General features: G+C 39.7%; 1 protein-coding gene across 1 annotated transcript in view; it reads left to right on the top strand.

Moving 5' to 3' along the window:
• Positions 1-19,336, top strand: part of COL8A1 (collagen type VIII alpha 1 chain) — a 35,557-nt gene that overhangs the window by 11,486 nt on the left and 4,735 nt on the right. The window contains exon 3 of the mRNA XM_032219253.1: positions 18,931-19,225. Within this exon, the coding sequence (XP_032075144.1) occupies positions 18,934-19,225 (292 nt within the window). The 5' untranslated portion in view covers positions 18,931-18,933. The remainder of the gene's footprint in view (positions 1-18,930; positions 19,226-19,336) is intronic.

Genomic DNA, 19,336 nt, shown 5'->3' with positions numbered 1-19,336 from the left:
ACCGTTTTTTGGATTTTTGTAATCTTAATTTGGTGGCCTTAGTTTCCCAGTAAGTGTGGTTGATAATAGGGAATGAGTCCTTAATATGTTCACATAATATATCTGGGAAAGATATTTCTCTTTGCATACTACTTGAGTCTCTGCTACTATGCATGGAAATGCCACTATGGATGCTCACTGGCATTAACAGTGCCTGCTCAGATTTAATTTTTTTTAACTATTATTTTCATTGAAGAAAAGTGGAATGCTGGCATGCTGCAATCAGAGGACTAGCCTTTCAGCATAATAGGTACTTCCAGTAATGCCTCTAGATGTCTATCTTGGAAAAGGAAATGCTGCAGCCTTATTTGGAAGTATGTCTAACTGCCAGAAAAAAGACAACTGAAAATGTAGACAGCTTCCTAGGAAGCTAGAGAAGTTAATAGTGAGCAATCTTACCACCTTTTCATTTGATAAAAGAACCATTATTTGATTGGCCATATGTGCCATGTTAAGATTGGAATACACACTTGAAATACTGCATCCAGTTGAGGTACTGCAACTTTAAACCAATGATAGCTAACCTTTTCTGGACCGAATGTCCAAAGCATGTGCACAAACCCCCAAAATGCAATGCACCCCACACCCCCATGCATGCACATCTTTAACCCCTGGAATTAATTAATTAATTAATTAATTAATTTTATTTATTAGACTTATATACCGCTTCATAGAGCTTTCAGCCCTCTCTAAGCGGTTTACAGATTTTTAGCAAATTGAGTCAGCAAATTGCCCCCACAGTCTAGGTCCTCATTTCACCCACCTCGGAAGGATGGAAGGCTGAGTCAATCTTGAGCCGGTGAGATTTGAACCGCTGAACTGCAGATAACAGTCAGCTGAAGTGGCCTGCAGTACTGCACCCTAACACTGCGCCACCTCGGCTCCTATGGTATAGAGTCTCCTGTTCAAGGAACGGGTTGGACTTGAAGACCTCCAAGGTCCCTTCCAGTTCTGCTATTCTGTTAAGGTGCATAAAAATGCTAATAATATCTTCAAATTTTCCCATAGGTACAAAAATAATTGAGGAGACCAGGGAGTGGTGGGATTCAGCATCTATTCAGGAGAACTGGTTGTTAACTTTCTAAGCAGTTGGGAGAACCAGTTGTTGGAAGAAATCTCATTTTGGTTTTTTTCTACTTTACAGGGCTAATCCTGTAATGAAGGCAGGAAGGAAACATTCTGGTGTTGTTTCTAGCCTACTCTTTATTGCCCTGCTTACAGAAACTGCCTCTCTGGTTAACCCGTATTACATTGTAACAGCTAATGTGAAAAGCATATCAATGTGAGTGATGTTGAGTTGGCCACGCCCACCCAGTCACATGACCACCAACCCCACCTCCTGCCCATCTGGTCATTAGGGCAGATAACTATTTGTTAAATTATTTGAATTCCACCACTCACCCCAGGCTTCAAACAGGACTAATGCAGATGGGAAACATGCAGGGACTTTACAATTTACATAGAACTTAAAATAAGAGTGAAACAATTTTTTCCAGTTGCACTCTCCCCTGGGCAGCCCGATCCATGATTATGGAAAGAGTATAAATCTGAATTGATTCAATACAAGAGGGCTGTTACATTCAATTTATTTTAAGTAGCACAATTGTTTAACTACAAGGTCATAAAAATGTCTTGAGATGTTTCTAAAACAGTACACTGGGATGTGATCAGCTGTAAACTTGACGTCTGTTTGGAGCATTAACAAAGATAATTCCCATGCCAAAAAGATGAGGTCATGACGTCTCTACTCAATAGTCATTGCTTTAAAAAAATGGTCCTGTGAATTTGCCTTCAGGGTCTTTTCCACATTACACAATACTTAAAAGAAAAAAAATCTTCATTTTATTTTAAAGGCAACACTGTGTATAGTAATCACATTATGTTTTCAGTGTAGCAATCTTGTGATGTCTAGTGTAACCAAGGGAGGCTCAAATGGTTATTTATTTGACTTACTAAAGTGGGGTCTTCCAGATGTTTTGAGCATCAACTCCCAGAATTCTAACCCATCATGGGAATTGGATGAAGACATCTGGAGGGTACTAGACTGAGCAAGGCAGCTCTATGACAATATTATAGAGGTCATTTCAAGCAAACTGTCTATGTAAAATTGAATGGATCATGGCTACCATCTAGTGATCAGATTTCTGAAATTCAGTAAACAGAAAGACTACTCGCAGAATCCTCCACCTATTGGTGCAGTAGTTTCATAAGCAAACCATCCCATAGTTAATCTAACCAACCTGTGTTCCTGTTTTCTGCATTTTCTCAAAGAAAGGCCATCCCATCAAACTCTTAATTACCAAGAGTGTTAGGGCAGGAACTTTAACTGCAATTCAGATTATTCATTTTCAGTTCCACCTCCTTACCTCTATGCTCAGCATCAGTACTTTATTTCCGTTGAAAACTTGACATTACAAACTTCTGTCTCTATTGCCTCTAGGAGTTTAATATGTGTTCATGGATCTTTCAACATTCTGGTGTTTGTGTTTACTCTGTTTAGGATTTTGCTTCACACTCTTTCCTGTTTATACTACCTTGAAAGGCTTCTGCAGGCTTAAACAAAATATTCATATCTATGCTCCAACATTCCAAATTACCATTAAAAAGCAAGAGCAAATAATAGTCTGTGCATCACTTTACTGCCATAGAATGATTATCAGAACTTCAACATTATGATTATGACACCACCAGGTTCCAAATTTGCAGCCATTTAAAAGGATTGTGCCAAAGTCCCATGACATAATGACCATAGCCATTCAGAGGTATTTCTGCATGAAGACTTACTGCTTATAGCACTATGGTTTTCAAACTGCTCTATCCAGGGGTATTCATTGACAGACCACCCATCCTTAAGCAAAGCTTCAGAAAATATTTTTTCCCCTTTGGAAAGCTTCTAGAGAAATGTAGATAAATATATGTAGACAGGCAATTCTTTTATGGGAGGGAATGAAAGGATTTTTTTGTCAATTTAAAATCTGTGCAACCTCATAAGTCCTAGAATTAGGAAATATGAACAGGACAAAAAGCACTCAGCTACTCATAAGCTTAGAATCCACATGGTTTTGATTGTGCTTAAGTATATGTAACTATTAATAGCTTCAATCAGTCCACCACAGAATCATTACTGAATGTTATGGATCATCGTGCACCATACTAGTCATGTCCATGTCCATAGATATTTTTTTTTAAAAAAACTTCCTTGGCCAGGGCTAAAAAGAATGACTGGCGCAAAGTAAGCCAGCCAGAGTTTTGTGCTTAAAGGAGGACTAAATTTAGGTTTAGATTTTCAGAACAATTTTAAACAACATAAAACAATAGTATGGCATGGGGAACAATAAACTAGCAAACCATTTAAATGTTTGTGGAAAAGATATTTATGTATTAATATATTTATTTATTTATTCATTCATTCAGTTCATATAGTCGTTTATCTCAAACCCATGACTCTGGATGGCAAATAAACATAAAAATAATTAAAACGTGTCACAAAAAGAAATTAAATAAAAATAGCAGCCAAGAGATATTATAATCCATCAGTGTCAGCATAGCCAGGAAGTGGGCCCCTTCACATATTCAGGACCAATGCCTGGGCATATAACCAGGTCTTCAAGGCCTTCCAAAAGGCCAACAGGGTTAGGACCATCCTACTCCAGGAAGATAGGATGTTCCAGAAGGGAGGTGCTAAAGCAGAAAAGGCACAACTCCTAGTCCCTGCCATCCAACATCCCTGGTGGAACCCACATTATGTCCATTCTGCCAGACCAGATTGGATGGGTAGAAATGATTGGAAGAACTAGAAGATAATCCAGTTGCAAACCATGAAGATCTTTAAAGATGACAACCAGCACTTTCAATTGTATTCAGAAACAATTCATCCAACTCAGTTCCTGAAACGGAACAGTCAACACCGTTTACAATCTGTGCAGCTTCATTTGTGTACCATCTGAAGTTTCCAAATATTCCTCAACAACAGTCTCATATACAGTAGAGCCAAAGGTGGTATTTTGCCGGTTCACCCCGGTTCAGGTGAACTGGTAGCAGTGGTGGTGAAAGGCTCCACCTTCCCTCCCAGACATTCATCACGGATGCTCTGTGCATGCGTGGAAGTGCCGAACGCTCCCAATTCCGAATCGGTTGCGAAGATAAGAGGATACCATTACTGAGTAGAAACCTTTGCAATAGATCAAGTAGGAGGTTGCAGGGGCTTAAGTGAGCAGAGCCTTCTAGTTCAGGAATGGGCATAACTGGCACAAAGGACAAAAAAGCACTCAGCGACTCCCCCAAGACCATAAGTCTGGTGACATCCACAGCCAACCGGGCAATAACATGAAGAAGGTTAGGCAGCAGACAGTCTGGTACAGAGGTGGGTTTCAGCTGGTCCGGTACACGTATACCAGTGCCAGAAATCCAGTGTGCATTTGCGTATCAGGTCCTCTGGAGGCCCTGTATTGGAATGGTCCCTCTCCTGGCCTGCCCCCCCCCCACTTGTTCTGCCTGCCTGCCCAGTAGCTGCTCTCTCTGTCTTTCACTCACTCCGTCTGTCCGCACCATGCTTGCCCCACCCATTCACTTCCTTTGCCGGACTCAGCTGTTGGAAGAAGCCCACGCTACCTTCTCTGACAAGCGCCTTGCAAAACCAGGACTTTGCAAACTGCTTCTCAAAGAGAAGGAAGGGGGGGAGGGGGATAGACTTCTTCAGATGAGCCCAGAAAGGCCTCTTTCCCTCCACTACTCTCCTTCCTGCACTGCAGGTATGGCCTCAAGGGGAAGATGTCCTACCAAGGAAACAACATCACAGTGAGGTGAAGTGCCCTCAGGCATATTCTGCCAACCTTGGGCGGTCTAGGGGGATGGGTGGGAAGCTCCAAAAGTCCCGCAAGAAGGGGAGGGGTGCCTGGCAGGGGGGCGCCTCCAAAGCCACACTTGGCCCACTCAGCTCCCAGGGATGCTTTCCCAGCCAGCCGCCGATTTATAAACAGAAATTAGCCATTTTTTTAAACTTTCCCTTTCAATGAGAATTTAATTTTTTTTAGAAAAATGGAAAGTTTAGAAGAAGTTGGTTAATTTCCATTTATAAAGGTGACATGGTGACGGTATGTGAGTTGCTGAGTGACCCAGTGCCTGGCCAGGGTGGAGGGCCTCTTCTGGAGCATCTCCCAGCCAGGAAGGGACACCAGGAGAACTGCAGCCAGCAATGGGGCATGAAGGAGAAGCCACACAGCAGAACTGGGAGCGTCCCCTGGTTGGTGGGCTGGTGGGGAGATTTTGTGGGCCTTGAGGAAGTAGGGAGGCAGGTGTCGAGGCCTCCCTGGGCACTTGAAATGGGCAGCAGCCTGCCACCTGCAGCTCTCGGAGGAAAGAGGCAAGGAAGCGAGCAAGGGCCTCATTTCTTCCTCCTTCCTCAAGAGCTGGCTTTGGGGATGGCCAACCTCTTCCACCACTGCACCCTTCACTCACCTACTACCCGGAGGCTTTGCCAGTGGGCCACCTCCCATTTCACCTCCTGAGAGAAGCTCAGGAGAGATGCACACACAGCCATGAGCCTCCAAAGGAGGACGCTGGACCCCAGGGAGTGGCGATGGCCCCCGCTGTTGCTGCTGCTCCTGGCAATGTAGGCTTCTCGGAGAGCATTAAGTTGAAGGGCACCAATTACAGCAGCTGCATTTTGCCTTGAAACTTGCTGTCCCAGCAACCCAAAGAGCACATTCTCCCAACAGCATCTCAGGCACTCCCACCCTTAGCCGGGAGGGAGTTAGTATGGCTAGGCACAGTTTGGAGCCTCCCGGCTCCCCTCAGATCATCAGGGGGCCTCGTGCACCTGCTCAATCATGTAGCCTGCGTGCTTCTAGCGGGAATGGGAAGTGCGGGGATCTTAATGTAGTAGAGCAGGGGAGGTTGGAGCAAAGGTTACCTGATACTCACAACCATGGCCGCCGCTTGAGAGAAAATCAGCCGGAATCTCAAGTGAGAGCTGTGGGGCAAGATGCAAGTAACAAAATGGGTCACTGCAGGCACACAAAGCACCGTCAGATCACCTCCCACGTTCCGGGAACCTACCAACTAAATAAATAAATAAAGTTAGCTTTGCTTCCTTGCACAGCAAGAGAGAAAGTTGCCTGAGATGCCTCTGGGAGAATGTCCCCTTTGAGTTGCCAGGACAACAAGTTTCAAGGCAGCTGCTGGAATCAGTGCACCTGAAGCTTAATGCCCTCCGAGAAGCCTGTGTTACCAGGTACTGCTGCAGCAGCAAGCAAGCACCACCGCCATCTCCTAGTGTCCAGCATCCTCCTTGAGAGGCTCACGGCCATTTGCGCATCTCTCCCAAGCTTCTCTCTGGAGGCAACTGCCAGCAGATCCTCCAGGTGGAAGGAGAGCGAAGGGTGCAGTGGAAGGAGAGATTAGCTTCCTTGAAGCCAGCTCTCAAGGAAGGAGGCAGAAATGAAGCTCCGTGCCTCCTTCCTCCGAGATCTGTAGGCGGCAAGGAAAATGAGGCTTCTTTGCCAGCCTCCCACCTGGCAAAATAAAAATTTGTGTGTGCGTGAGAGAAAGGTGGGGTGAGAGAGAGAAAGAAAGAGAAAGATTAAGAGATAAAGAACGGAAGGGAGGGAGGGAGAGAAAGAAAGAAAGAAGGAAGGAAGGAAGGAAAGAAAGAAAGAAAGAAAGAAAGAAAGAAAGAAAGAAAGAAAGAAAGAAAGAAAGAAAGAAAAGGGAAAGAAAGAAAAGGGAAAGAAAGAAAAAGAAAGATAACTTATTATCACAATTGAGCCCAAAATTTTGGTTGCTAAGCAAGAGCATTGTTAAATGAGTTTCAACACATTTTACAAGTTGGCCACTCCTGCCTGGTCACATGACCACCAAGCCATGCCCACAAAATAGGCCACACCTACACTGATGCCTGTCTGAATGTCAGCTGGGCATACCTCTAAAAGGAACACTTCTCCCTCCTCTTCCATCCAGGTCAATATGACAGGGACAATAATCTTTTGCTTTCATATACAAATGAAGACACCATCTTTGAATGTTCAGTGACAGCAGTTATATTTGCCACTAACAAATAAATTCACTCTGCCAGTCCCATCTTATATGAATATATGAATTTCAGACTTAATATTCAAACCAATTTTGAGATATTTTTGCTTCTTCCCTATTGTCTTCTTAATAGACTTTCTGATTTAAAAAAACAAAAACAAAAAATAAAACATTCTTTTTGGTCACATTGATGTCCCCAATAGAGGGAATGTCTAACTATGGGTGTTTTGTTCTTTCTGATGTTCATAAAGGCTGTGCCAATATGAGATCAGTAGAAATATCTGCTACATCTTATGTTTCATTTTTCTCATCATACATAATTATTCTTGTATTAATCATACATCTGACAAAATGGATTACATCTTGTAACAAGATTGCTTGTTTTTTAAAAAGATTAGCACTATGCTTGAAAAAGGCAGTTTACGTGATTATATGTCACAGAACATAATCAAATAGTTTATTTTAGTAATTTAGTAGAGTGTTTATTTTTTTTAAATGTGCAAAACTTTAAATGTAATCTGAAATCCATCAAGTAAACAAATAATGGTATTATTTTCATAAAAATTTCAAAGCAGCTCTTAGAATAATCAAGTCAAAAATGGTGTTCCATTAAACCAAGCCCTTTATGTATTTATATAGCTTTGAAAATCCTTGCCCAATAAATAGCATTTGGTCTGAAGCAATTCTCTCCCAAAAATGTGTTTTATGACCATTGTAATCCCTTTGAAGCTGAGAGAATCTGAAAAGCACGTTTTTGTTATAATATTGACTAGTTTTGGCTTGGACTGTGGTTTTATTTGCAGGATCTTTGACTCCAATGGTCCCTAATGTCTGGATAAATTTGGGAACAGTAAAAAAAAACAGTCATAGAAAAAAGACATGTTAGTTGAACAAAAAATAATGCATAGCATGATCAGCCTAGCAAACACAGAAGCATCACATCCTCTTCAACAAACCTTTTGGCTTTAGGGAAGATTTGGCAGGACTAGTTATTGGTTTGACATTTCTTCAAATAGAGAAGGAATCGTTTCATCATTCACATTAGTCGTTCTTTCTCTTTTCTGTCCTGTTTAGAACATTCTTGCTAGATTAAACTAAATACTTTCTCATTTGGCTTTCCTTTTGACAATGGCTTGTGCCCAATATCCTCTGAGGGTGGGGGGAGGCTCCTTCCTTGAAAAGCTCTGGTAAGGCTTTTCGACCAAGAGCCGCAATAGACAGATGAGCAAATTAGGGATATCATTGGTTCTTATAAGAGAGGATTCAACCCATTTGAGATTATGCACATTGGGAGCAGGGGTGATCTGCCTCTAGCCTTAATGGTTTCAGTGGCTTATAATGAGAAGCACTATTATCAGCTTCAGCCTTTTATGAAGAATGGTCAGGCCATACGGAATTATGTCCAGAGGAACTCTTGCTGGGATCTTGAAATGCATCAGTGTTGTCCATGGTCTCTGGCCCATGCACCTCTAAGATCATGCCATGGCAATTTAGTAGCAAATTATTAAATTTTCTTCTGTATTTTTCTTTCTTGGAAAAAAATAAATTCTAAAAATAAAAAATATATCATACCTTTAGTGCATATGTAATTCCTATTCCTTTAGAATCATTATGCTATTTATTATATAATACCAGATTCCTTGCAGTCTTTGGCTGCCTACAGAAAGAATTATAAATGTGTTCCTTCCCATGCAGAAAAGGTTATACTTGTATTGATTTTTGTATTTGGGGAGTCTTTTCTGAGACTTTAGTGGAAAAGAAGCAACAAGAGATGTAACTGCAGTGAGAAATTATGAATATATGACAATTACTTAAAATGATTTTCTATTTCCAGTTTTATTCTCTAAATTTTCACCTGTGTTTTAACTGCTTGTCTGATGGTTGCTTTAATCTTATCAACTGCATTGTACTTTACAGTGTAACATTGATGCGTGTTTACCCAGCCTTCCACATTTTGTTATAATATTATTGTCTGATTATCATGGATTGATCTATTGGTATTTAATTATGCAGTATGACGTATAGTATTTTTTACACTATAAGATGCATTTTCTCGGCCCCAAAAGTGGGTGGAAATGTGTGTGTGTCTTATAGAGCGAATATTGTAATGGGCGGAGGGAGATTGGTGAGACGCCGCAATATTCGCCACTGGAACTGCCTGTCACTGCTGCTGCCATTTGCTGTCACCAGAGAAAGCTGAAGCCTTTGCTGCTGAGCAGCTGATTGGCAGGTGGATCGGCCTCCTGGAATACTACCAATCAGGTGTTCTAGGTGGAGGGGATCACTGCTACCAATCACTGGCGCCATTTGCCACCTATTCAGCGGAAGCAGGAGATTGGCACCGAATGGTGGTGATTGGCAGAGAATGGCACCAAATAGTGGTGAACGGAAGAGAATGGCAGCAGTGGTGAACAGCAATGGCAGCGATAGACAGCAGTGATAGGAGGTAGCAGTGATAGGTGGCGGCAATTCTCGCCACCTAGAACAGTTGATCGGTGGTATTCCGGGAAGCCGATCCAACCGCCAATCAACTGCAAAAGCTCCAATTTTCCCCGGCGGCGGCAGCAGCTCAGCTCAGTTGACCAGTGGTGTGTGCAATGGAGCAGAGCCCTGATGAGCCACGTGCTGGGGCTGCGCTAACGGGCTGAAGCTGACCAGGCTGTTTCCTGTTTTCTGCAAGGACACTAGCCATATACCAGATGGATGCTGGGAGGCAGAGGCAGATTTTTTTTCTTCTTTTCTTCCTTTAAAGCTAATATGCATCTATGATCTTATGCGTCTTATAATGCAAAAAATACAGTAAATATTAAAAAATGTGTTTAATATTCTACCCCGTTCCAAAATGATGACAAGCCAGGGAGCATGTGAGAAACTGAAATGATATTTAAACTCAGCTGCTGTTTGGGGTAGATGTTCTGAGCTGAGAATAAGTAAATTAAATGCAGGACAGGGTAGATTTCAGCAGTGAATCTTATTTAGGATGCTAAAGGAATTGCATGGTGTGGTTTTAGGTCTTCCCAGGAAAGAAACTAAACACACAAAACCACACTGCATTGCCGAGTGCTTGAGTGTTTTCTGTCACTCCAGGCCCCATTCTTCCTGCTGGGATAGTGACAGAGAATTAATTATCTGAGTCCTTTTGAAGTCGTGTCTGGTAATGCCTAAGGCCTCTATAAATTGAGTGAGGATGCTGAGTTTTGATTCTGGCCTTGTAGTTTTGTCAATAAATCTAGGTATAAAATGACATTGTTATATAACGTATATATAATTCAGCACAATTTAGATGTTTGTTTATCACATACCCTGGATTGGGATTTAAAGAAAATTAATTCTTGCATTAATTTCTAAGATTCCATATTAGCACATTCTCTGTGAATTAATTAGATTTCAGTGGAAGAATTTTCTTATTTATTATTTTCTTATTTATTATTTTCTTATTTATTTTATTTTGAAACCAAAATTAAGGACTTTTTAAATCTATATTAATGTTTCCTGCATGTACCTTATGCTTTTTAATCTTATAAAAGTAATAGAACACTCTTGTTTGTATGTGCCTTGAAACTCTATAGGTTCTTTGAGACCTAGAATGAGATTAGAGTATAAATAGAGAGTTCAAAGCATCTTAATCTACTTTAGGATGGAGAGTTGGACTTAATCCAATGGAGACTTCTTGTTGGCAACACCCAGAATGTAATATACTTAGTAATTATTGTTAATTTATAATATGGACTAAATTCTGGTTTATTCTACTTACTTTGTTTTGCTAAAGGAAGGATTCAATCATTAAACCACTTAAAATATATGGATTCCATTTCAATTTTATTTTCAATTACAAAACAGTGAGAGAGCTTGAAAAGAAAATTCATTGTTGCATGTATCGTTGAAATTGTTGAAGCTCCATTATCTTCTCATCAGAACAGCAGGAGAAATTCCAAATAAAAGAATTTCAACAATTTATAGTGTTGGTGCTTGACTGATAATACTCTTTAGAAAGCCAAACATAAAAAGCCTGTTCTTCAGGTATGGAACAATCTAGTTGCTATTGTAATTCAACAAATTATGTTAAAAAAAACTTTGCTTTGACATTTTCAGTCCTAGGTAATAATTTTACAAACTGTCATCAACTGCTTATAAAAAATATATATTAAGACTATACAATGAGCTGAAGACATGGTGATGCCTGAAACAAAGGAAAGATCGCATCACAAAAGTTTATTGGACTGGTAGACAGATCTCACTTCAACACTTCTGACAGGCTCCTTTTTCACACTTGAAAACAGCAGCGTAATAACTCTATCTTCTGAAAATGAAAAACACCCAGAATGTCTTAAAATATAAGGAGACTTTCACTATTATTCTTTCTGTCCGGTAGTAGGGCTGTATAGGAAATAGTATCTGTGCATCTTCCAACCACCCAATTTTCTTTGGAAAGTAAGAATCGGTTATAGATCAGGTCTGAATGATACTTTTTGAGTCATGCATAGCTTCTTTTGCCATAAAGGAAAGATTGAGAAAACTTTTTCAAGTCAAATACCACACTGGGAGCAATATCCTGGGAATTTCAATATATGCAGGGTCAGGACAACATAATGAAAGAGGCCATGGTGAAACAGAATTTGCTTGAATGAAAATTAAATGTAATTAATTGAAATAACCTAATATAGAAGATTATTATTTCTCATATATTAAGTGATTTGCACCTTTATTCACATGAATTACTACAAATTATTGGCAACATTGAGAGGCTCCAGGTAGGTTTTCTTTTCCTTGCCCCAGGGATACTGTATATCCCTGGGGCAGAAGATACTGCTATTCTAAAACTAAGAAGGAAACAGGGAAAAGAAAACTTTTATGCAACTGAAAAACTGAAACTTTTTCATAGAAGCAGCATATTAACCTTTTGGTTTAATGGACCTCAGTTTCATGGCTTTAAGATCCAAGCAAGCAAATTTTGCTTTAGAGCATCTTTCTATAATGTAATCCTCGCCATATAGGTTTATTCCCTTTATTCCTCAATCATCTTAACCGACAGCCTTGTTGTTAGAGGGTATTGTTTTTCTGTGAATGTGGAGGACTCAGACTGAGGGAAGCATGCCTTAGAATAAAATGAAGACAAGAGCGAGAAATGAGACATTAACATACACACACCTTATTCTGTGTTGTTTTCCGCAAAGTAAATCATCACATTTCATTTGTTATTTGGGTAGACATAGTTTATTCCAGAACTGGAAAGAGCTTATAGACAAGGCAATCAATCAATTTATTTATTGTTTTTACCACTGGTCACAGCAAATTATAGAAAGATTCTGCCTTTGCAATGGAAAAAAAAACCCTTCCAATGAAAATGCTCTAACTGCAGGAGACATTTTCAAGAAAAAATACTGTAAAAACATTTTTCATGGTTTGAACATCTCCCTTGGATTGGGATCCTGGGTTTCTAAAGAGCTATAAAATTAATACAAAGCAAAGAAAATAAGAGATGCTATTGTTTTGCATTCCCACTTGGAAAGGATAATCAAAGTACAGTCTGGTGAAATACTGTACATGGCAAAGACTCAGGCTCATGATGCAAACTTTAAGACAGCTTTAGTTATTGAAGACAAATCGCCCATAAAGCAGCATGATGCCAAGGGCTAAGAAAACACAGTGTGAATTGTATCAAAGTGAGAAGATGAAAGACCAGTAACATTTTTGCTGGTTTTTAAAAAGCGCTAGAAAAGAAAGTATTTTCAAAGGGGAAAATAAGCTCTTTTTTTCTTGTCTTTCTTTTTCTTTCGTCTTCCTTACTTTATATTAGTTTTTATCTTCTTGTTTAAACGTTTTAATGAAAATTATATTTTTTTTAAAAAAGAAGGGAGTCTTTTATGACAAAGTATTAGGCCATAAAACCACAGGATTACAGCAGAGAGCCATAAACAAGAGTGATATTAAATGATTCTAATCTAACCTCACACACTGTATTTAAAAACTTCTTTCTATGATGAATTTTGGAAACAGGGAAGTTCCTTGATTGAACACAAAATTGAATATGAAAATTATCTTCAATATACTTCCAACGGTGGTGAGACTTTTAAGGGCAGCACAAATAGATTTACCTTTTTTTTTCAATAAGGCTTGAGTTCTGGAAACTTCAGATCTTTTACAAATAAAAGAGAATTTCATTTTTCTGTTTTGTTTTGTTTTGTTTTAAGGACAATGATATTTTCCGAAGGAAAAAAACGAAGTAAATTGTAGGAGAGATTGGATGGGATTGAATTGAATACTTTATTTGGTCAAGTGTGATGATTAGTACACAAGGATTTTTGTGCAAAGAAAATAATAAAATATAAGCTTTATATAGATTTCTCCCAAAATGTTAATATGTGTTAGGACATGCTTTGAAATTATTTAGATTGCAATTTACTCTGGAACTAATAGAGTAGACTATATGATTCGGAATAAGTGTGGTATAGAATAGAATAGAATAGAATAGAATCAGTGGGTTCCTACAGGTTCGGCCGAACCAGTAGTGGTTTGGCGGCCTGGGTCGCTGGAACCGCCAGCAATGCAGACCTGTAACGCCCCTGAACTGGTTCTCTGGCCAGCACCATAGGCATGGTCATCTTGTTTTGTGCTTCTGCACATGCGCAGAACAATTTTTATTGGACTGTGTATGTGCACATAATGCACATCATGTGTGCACAATGTGCATCAAGCACACTCAATGTGCATCATGTGTGCACAATGCGCATCAACTGGATGTGCGCACATGGCACAGCCATGAGCGACCCAACAGTAGTGACTGCCAGAACCCACCCCTGAATAGAATAGAATAGAATAGAATACAATACAATACAATACAATACAATACAATACAATAACAGAGTTGGAAGGGACCTTGGAGGTCTTCCAGTCCAACCCCCTCCTTAGGCAGGAAACCCTACACCACTTCAGACAAATGGCTATCAAACATCTTCTTAAAGACTTCCAGTGTTGGAACATTCACAACTTCTGGAGGCAAGCTGTTCCACTGATTAATTGTTCTAACTGTCAGGAAATTTTTCCTTAGTTCTAAGTTGCTTCTGTCATTGATTAGTTTCCACCCATTGCTTCTTCTTCTACCCTCAGGCGCAGATGTAATCACAGACCACATAGATCTTCTGAATTTCCTTTTTTGCTCCTCGGGTACATTCATTTCATAATTACTATTTATTTGAATATGTTTTAATATGCAAATGAACCATTGAGCAAAGAAATAAAATATGCAAACTGCCCCGATTATCTTTATTGTAGTCTACTTATTTTGGAAAGAGTTTCATATTAGGCCCAGATTAATGAATAGCCCCTTTTATGGTCCCTGCCAGTGATGTGCAGTCAGGGGAGGCAGGGGAGGCGGGGCCTCACCAGTGTCATGAGCAAAAGAAAATAATTTTTAAAATAATTAAAAAGGCTAAGGTAGCTGCTGCCAGACTCCAGAGTCACATTGACTCTGAGTCTGCTTAGTACTAACTGTAGGGGGTGGCAAGACAACTATGGCCTCCTTTGCATAAGGAATTTTTCACCTTTTAACCCATGCTCAGAGTTAAGCAAGGGTTAAAAGGCGAAAAATTCCTTATGCAAAGGAGGAACATGATTCTCCCGCCTCCTTATCTGGGAGCAGCAAATCATGCCTTGGCAGCCTTGCCTAAGTAAGTTGCTTTTTTATTTAATTTTTTACATTTTCATCACGGCGGGCGGACAAGAGGAGAGTTGAAATCCACAGCTGGAAAAGGTACGTGGATCAGACAGAGGGAGGGGGCAGTATTCAAAATGATAATTTAATTTGTAATTTTTTTGTGAGGAATTTGTGTGTGTGTCTGTGTGTGTGTGTATGCGTGTGTTTCTTTGGGGGGGAACGAGGCGGTAAAGCGCAGCAGTGGCAGGGATGTTCTCGCCACTGTGTCCAACAGGCCAGGCGTCTGGTGTTTATGTCCGCCATAAACACGAGACGCCTGGCCTGTTGGACACAGCAGTGGTGGAGGGAGGAATGGGCTGGGTGGTCTGGCTGGCTGGGGAGGGGGGAATCATGGCCGCTCAGGCCCCGGCGGCAGGGCTTTAAAGTGGCGGCAGGCACCAGCGGCAGGACTTTAAAGTCCCGGCTCTGTCCGCCATAGAGCGGGTCCTGGTCCCGCTCTATGGCGGACGCAGCGCCAGGGCTTCGGTGGGGCTTTTGCACTTGCCTCACCGGCCATGAAGCTCACCGCACATCCCTGCATACTTAGGACTGAAAGAAAACATGTGCTTCAAAATGACTAATGTTGCAAATGTAGCACCTGCCTGTAAATCTTTCAATCAAGCACATTTTCCCAAGACCGTATGGTAGCCATACAAAACTTGAGAAAAGCTACTACTTCTATTTTAAGGATTTGCAAAGGGAGTCTTCTTCATCAACACAGTCCAAAATGCTGTCAGTCCTATTGCAAATTTTAAATATAAATTTTTCATACCAATCTAATATCATGCTAAAACTATGCTACATCCACCTGGGTAACAAAGACTGACTTGTTTAATAGGAATAATACCTGGGAATTTAAATATCAAATGCATTTACATGAAATATTCTAATTAAATTTACACACATTTCTGACCATCTTTGTTTAATAATTCAACTCTTGGTTTAGCTGACTTTAAACAGTTGTCAGCTGACGACTAAAACCAAAGAATGAAAGCTGGGTGTAATTATGGATTTTTACAGTATGTGCTTCTCAGCTATTTTAATACGATATATGTGGGCCTCCAAATCCCAAATTGCTTGTTCTTAACTTTCACTTTTATAGGAAAATATGTGCCAAAAATGAATCTAAATTCCTGAGGTTTTAGTGCCCTACCCATTGTATTTCATTGAAGAATATGATTTATTTGAAGTAAAATTATTTTGTTTGAAGCTTTGCGCTTATCCAGCTGTAATAATTGCAGAACAATATTTCATATAATCAAGTATTAAATTTGAAAGTTGGAGAAAATGTGATTTTTCTTGAAAAGAAAGTTTACCTTGAAGGAAGATATTGGAATGTTAAGCAGTTGATAATTTTATTTTTACTATTCAATAAGCACATCTTGTTTTGAAATGAATGTTAGTTAAATAATGGGGTTTCATATCTTGAAACAAACACTCCATCTAGTGTACAATTACCAATATTGCTTCTTAGTTTCTATTTTCTGCTGCCCATGAATTGTGAAAGGTTCCTAATCCATAGAAATTATTATTATGTTTTAGAAATAATTCCATATACACTTTCCCTGAATATTTTAAGGAGCGAGTTAGACGCTAGGGAAGATTAAAAAGACACGAAACTTCAAAGAATAGTTTCTCAAATATTCCTGGTTAAAGGCTTGCTTTCAGAAAGGGTGGTTCTTCATATAGAAAGTTGTTCATGAATAAGCTTATTATGTTATCACCAAACAGTTAGGAAACAGTCTAAAAGCCTATTTAAAACACACACAAGTTATGCACTACTAAATTATTTACATTTACTGAGGATTTAGACAGGCTTAGGGGAGAATAAAACTAAGGGAGTCGTTTGCTGAAATACTGCAGCAGAAAAAGACCAGAAGCAAAGGGTTCCTGAAGCATCTTTGAGGAGTATAATAAGTGAACATTAAAAATGTTGACCAAATACTTCAATTTATCATTGTTATAATTGATGATTTGCAAACCTCTGGGAATAAAATAAGCATGTTATGAGATTCATTCCCAGCATAGTCTCTATGGTAGTTTGGTATTGAAGGTGGTTTTCAGCAGGTTCTGACTCGTTCTGGAGAGCGGAAATTTTGAGTACTGCAAAAACATCCACCAATATGTTTGCAGTGAAAGTGAAAGTACTATTAATGACACTGAGGATGAATAGGCTTTTTTATACAGTCTAATTTGTGTTGGTTTATGACAAGAAAGTCCTTTCTGACGATGCTAATATTGGCTTTCAAATATCATGGTGACACTCTTTGTACTACTTATACATATAAGACTTGAAGAAAACCGATACATAAGGCATTACACATTGTTGGTTGTCTAAATTATGTTGGTTTAATAAGAAGAGAGCAACTTGTAGGACTGTCATTGAAAGTCACGGTGAACCCAATTCTTATAGACCAATGAAGAGTACGAGCAACTCTTTTTAAAAGTAAGTTAACCAAAATATTTGTATAATTGTTCATGACAATAGTATACTACTTTCTGAGACCATAAAATTAAATACGTATTTCTATACCATAACAGTGACTTTGTAAAACTGATTAGATTAGATCTATCAAAAGAGCATTCCTAATTTGAAAAATATCAATACAGGAAACCAGATTTTAAGGGAATTTGGGTATTTTTCTTGCAGATACTGGCCCTTTTGTGCTAGATTTTGTAATACTACATTTAGGCTCCAATCATAGGCATTCTTGTATAAATTGGAGAAAACTGTTCTGACCTCAGTTTCCCCAGCAGCACAAAGCTGAGTCTGAGTCCTGATAAACCCGTTTTATTTAATTTACAGTGAATTCCTCTCCAGCAAAGTCCCGGCCCACAATCTTTCATGGTAGTTCCCAATTACCGACCTTTATCAGGTTTGGAGAGTGGTCAGGCCAATATTTTTCAGACGCTGCAATACTTGGCAAGAATGCAGGAATGAACTAATTGTCTCCTGCAAACACCCTCCCCTTTTGCTCCTCTTTTATTCCCTATGGGAGGGAGAATATACCCTCCCCACCTGTGGCTTTACTCCCAAGCTGACCCTTGTTCCTTAGCTGTTCCCTTAATCTGGCAACTGCACATGCGCACACTGGGAACAGGTTCCAGCTGTTCATCTGCCTCACTGATGTCTGACTCCGAAGGCAGCTGATAACTGTCAGATGGCCCTGGTCCCATCTCTGCCTCCGATGCAAAGCACTCATCAGAGCCTTCTTCCGACTCCAGGACTGGCCCATGTTCCTCCTTAACTTCCTCACTGTCTGAATCTGCCAGCTCTGCTGGCCGCTGTCTGGCCACAACAAAAACTCATCCTCACAAGACAGAGTGTGCCTGTGATCTGGATGATGTGTTTTTATTTCCCCTCACTTAAACATGGCCTCTCAATCTTGTAGGGCATCAGACCTAAAATGACAATTTCTGAAAGCCCTGAATTCTTCAGCTCTTCCTTATGGTTCCTTGAAACTGTTGTTCTCCTGGGACAACTAAGTCTTCAGGCGAAGGTGCTCTCTCAGTGAAAAATTCTCCAGCACAGAAATAACATAAGGATCCTTAATAAACAGGGATTCTTCCTGCCATATACCCAGCCTCTAAAAGACTCAACAAGTGCAGGCTACCATTTCAAATTTATAAGTATATTCAAACTGTCTTTTAATTTTTATCTTAATTCACAATTTCTTTTAATGTTTTGTTATATTACTATGCAAACATTTCCATGAACTATTGTATTTTATCATTTCTAGGCATTTGTCTTTTTCTTCTCTTTTTTTCAAAACAACTACATGTTTACAAAAATCTTGAAAGCTTCCCCCTTATTCTTTTTTCATCAAAACATCTTCCAAAGCATTGTTGGAAACTCAAATTATATTCCCACTGAAAATCATCATTTTAATATTCTGCAATGTAATGGGATAATTTTCCCAAAGCAATATTATAAATATAACTTAGCAGTTCATAGTTATCTTTATGCTTCCAAAGCTAAAATGCCAGAAATACTATAAGGATGCATAAGACCTAAAACCAGCTCTGTTTGCTTTAATGCAGAATAGCTAAAAAGATTACCAAAAGGAAATACCTTCTTACCGGGGATAATTTTCATTGTCCAAAATTAAGTTTCTTACATTAGTTCTTGCTGTTTTTCTATTTTGAGAACGATTTATTTGTTGTTGCAGATTATGGATATATTGCTAGCACCTGCATGGCTAATCATTTACCTTGGGCTACTGAGATCTATCCAAGCTGGTGCTTATTATGGGATCAAGCCGATGCCTCCCCAAGTGCCACAGTACCAACCCCTTGGGCAACAAGTACCCCACATGCCACTGGGTAAAGATGGAGTGCCAATGCAGCACATGGGAAAGGAGGGACCACATCTATCATATGGAAAAGAATATATACCTCAGTATATAAAAGAAATTCCACAGATCCCCATGCTTGGCAAGGAGAGGATTTCAAAGAAACAGAAAGGTAATATGGGCAAGATGTGAAGTTGGGTGGGCTTAGTGACTGGACCAAGGTCTCCTGATGAGGTTCCATAGCTGAGGCTGGAGTTGAAAATGACCCTCTCTGATCCTCTTC

Source organism: Thamnophis elegans, chromosome 6 (genome assembly GCF_009769535.1).
Source record: "Thamnophis elegans isolate rThaEle1 chromosome 6, rThaEle1.pri, whole genome shotgun sequence".
In the NCBI taxonomy this organism is placed as follows: Eukaryota; Metazoa; Chordata; class Lepidosauria; order Squamata; family Colubridae; genus Thamnophis; species Thamnophis elegans.
Note: the sequence above shows the minus strand (reverse complement) of the source record. Positions and strands in the feature narration are given on the sequence as shown.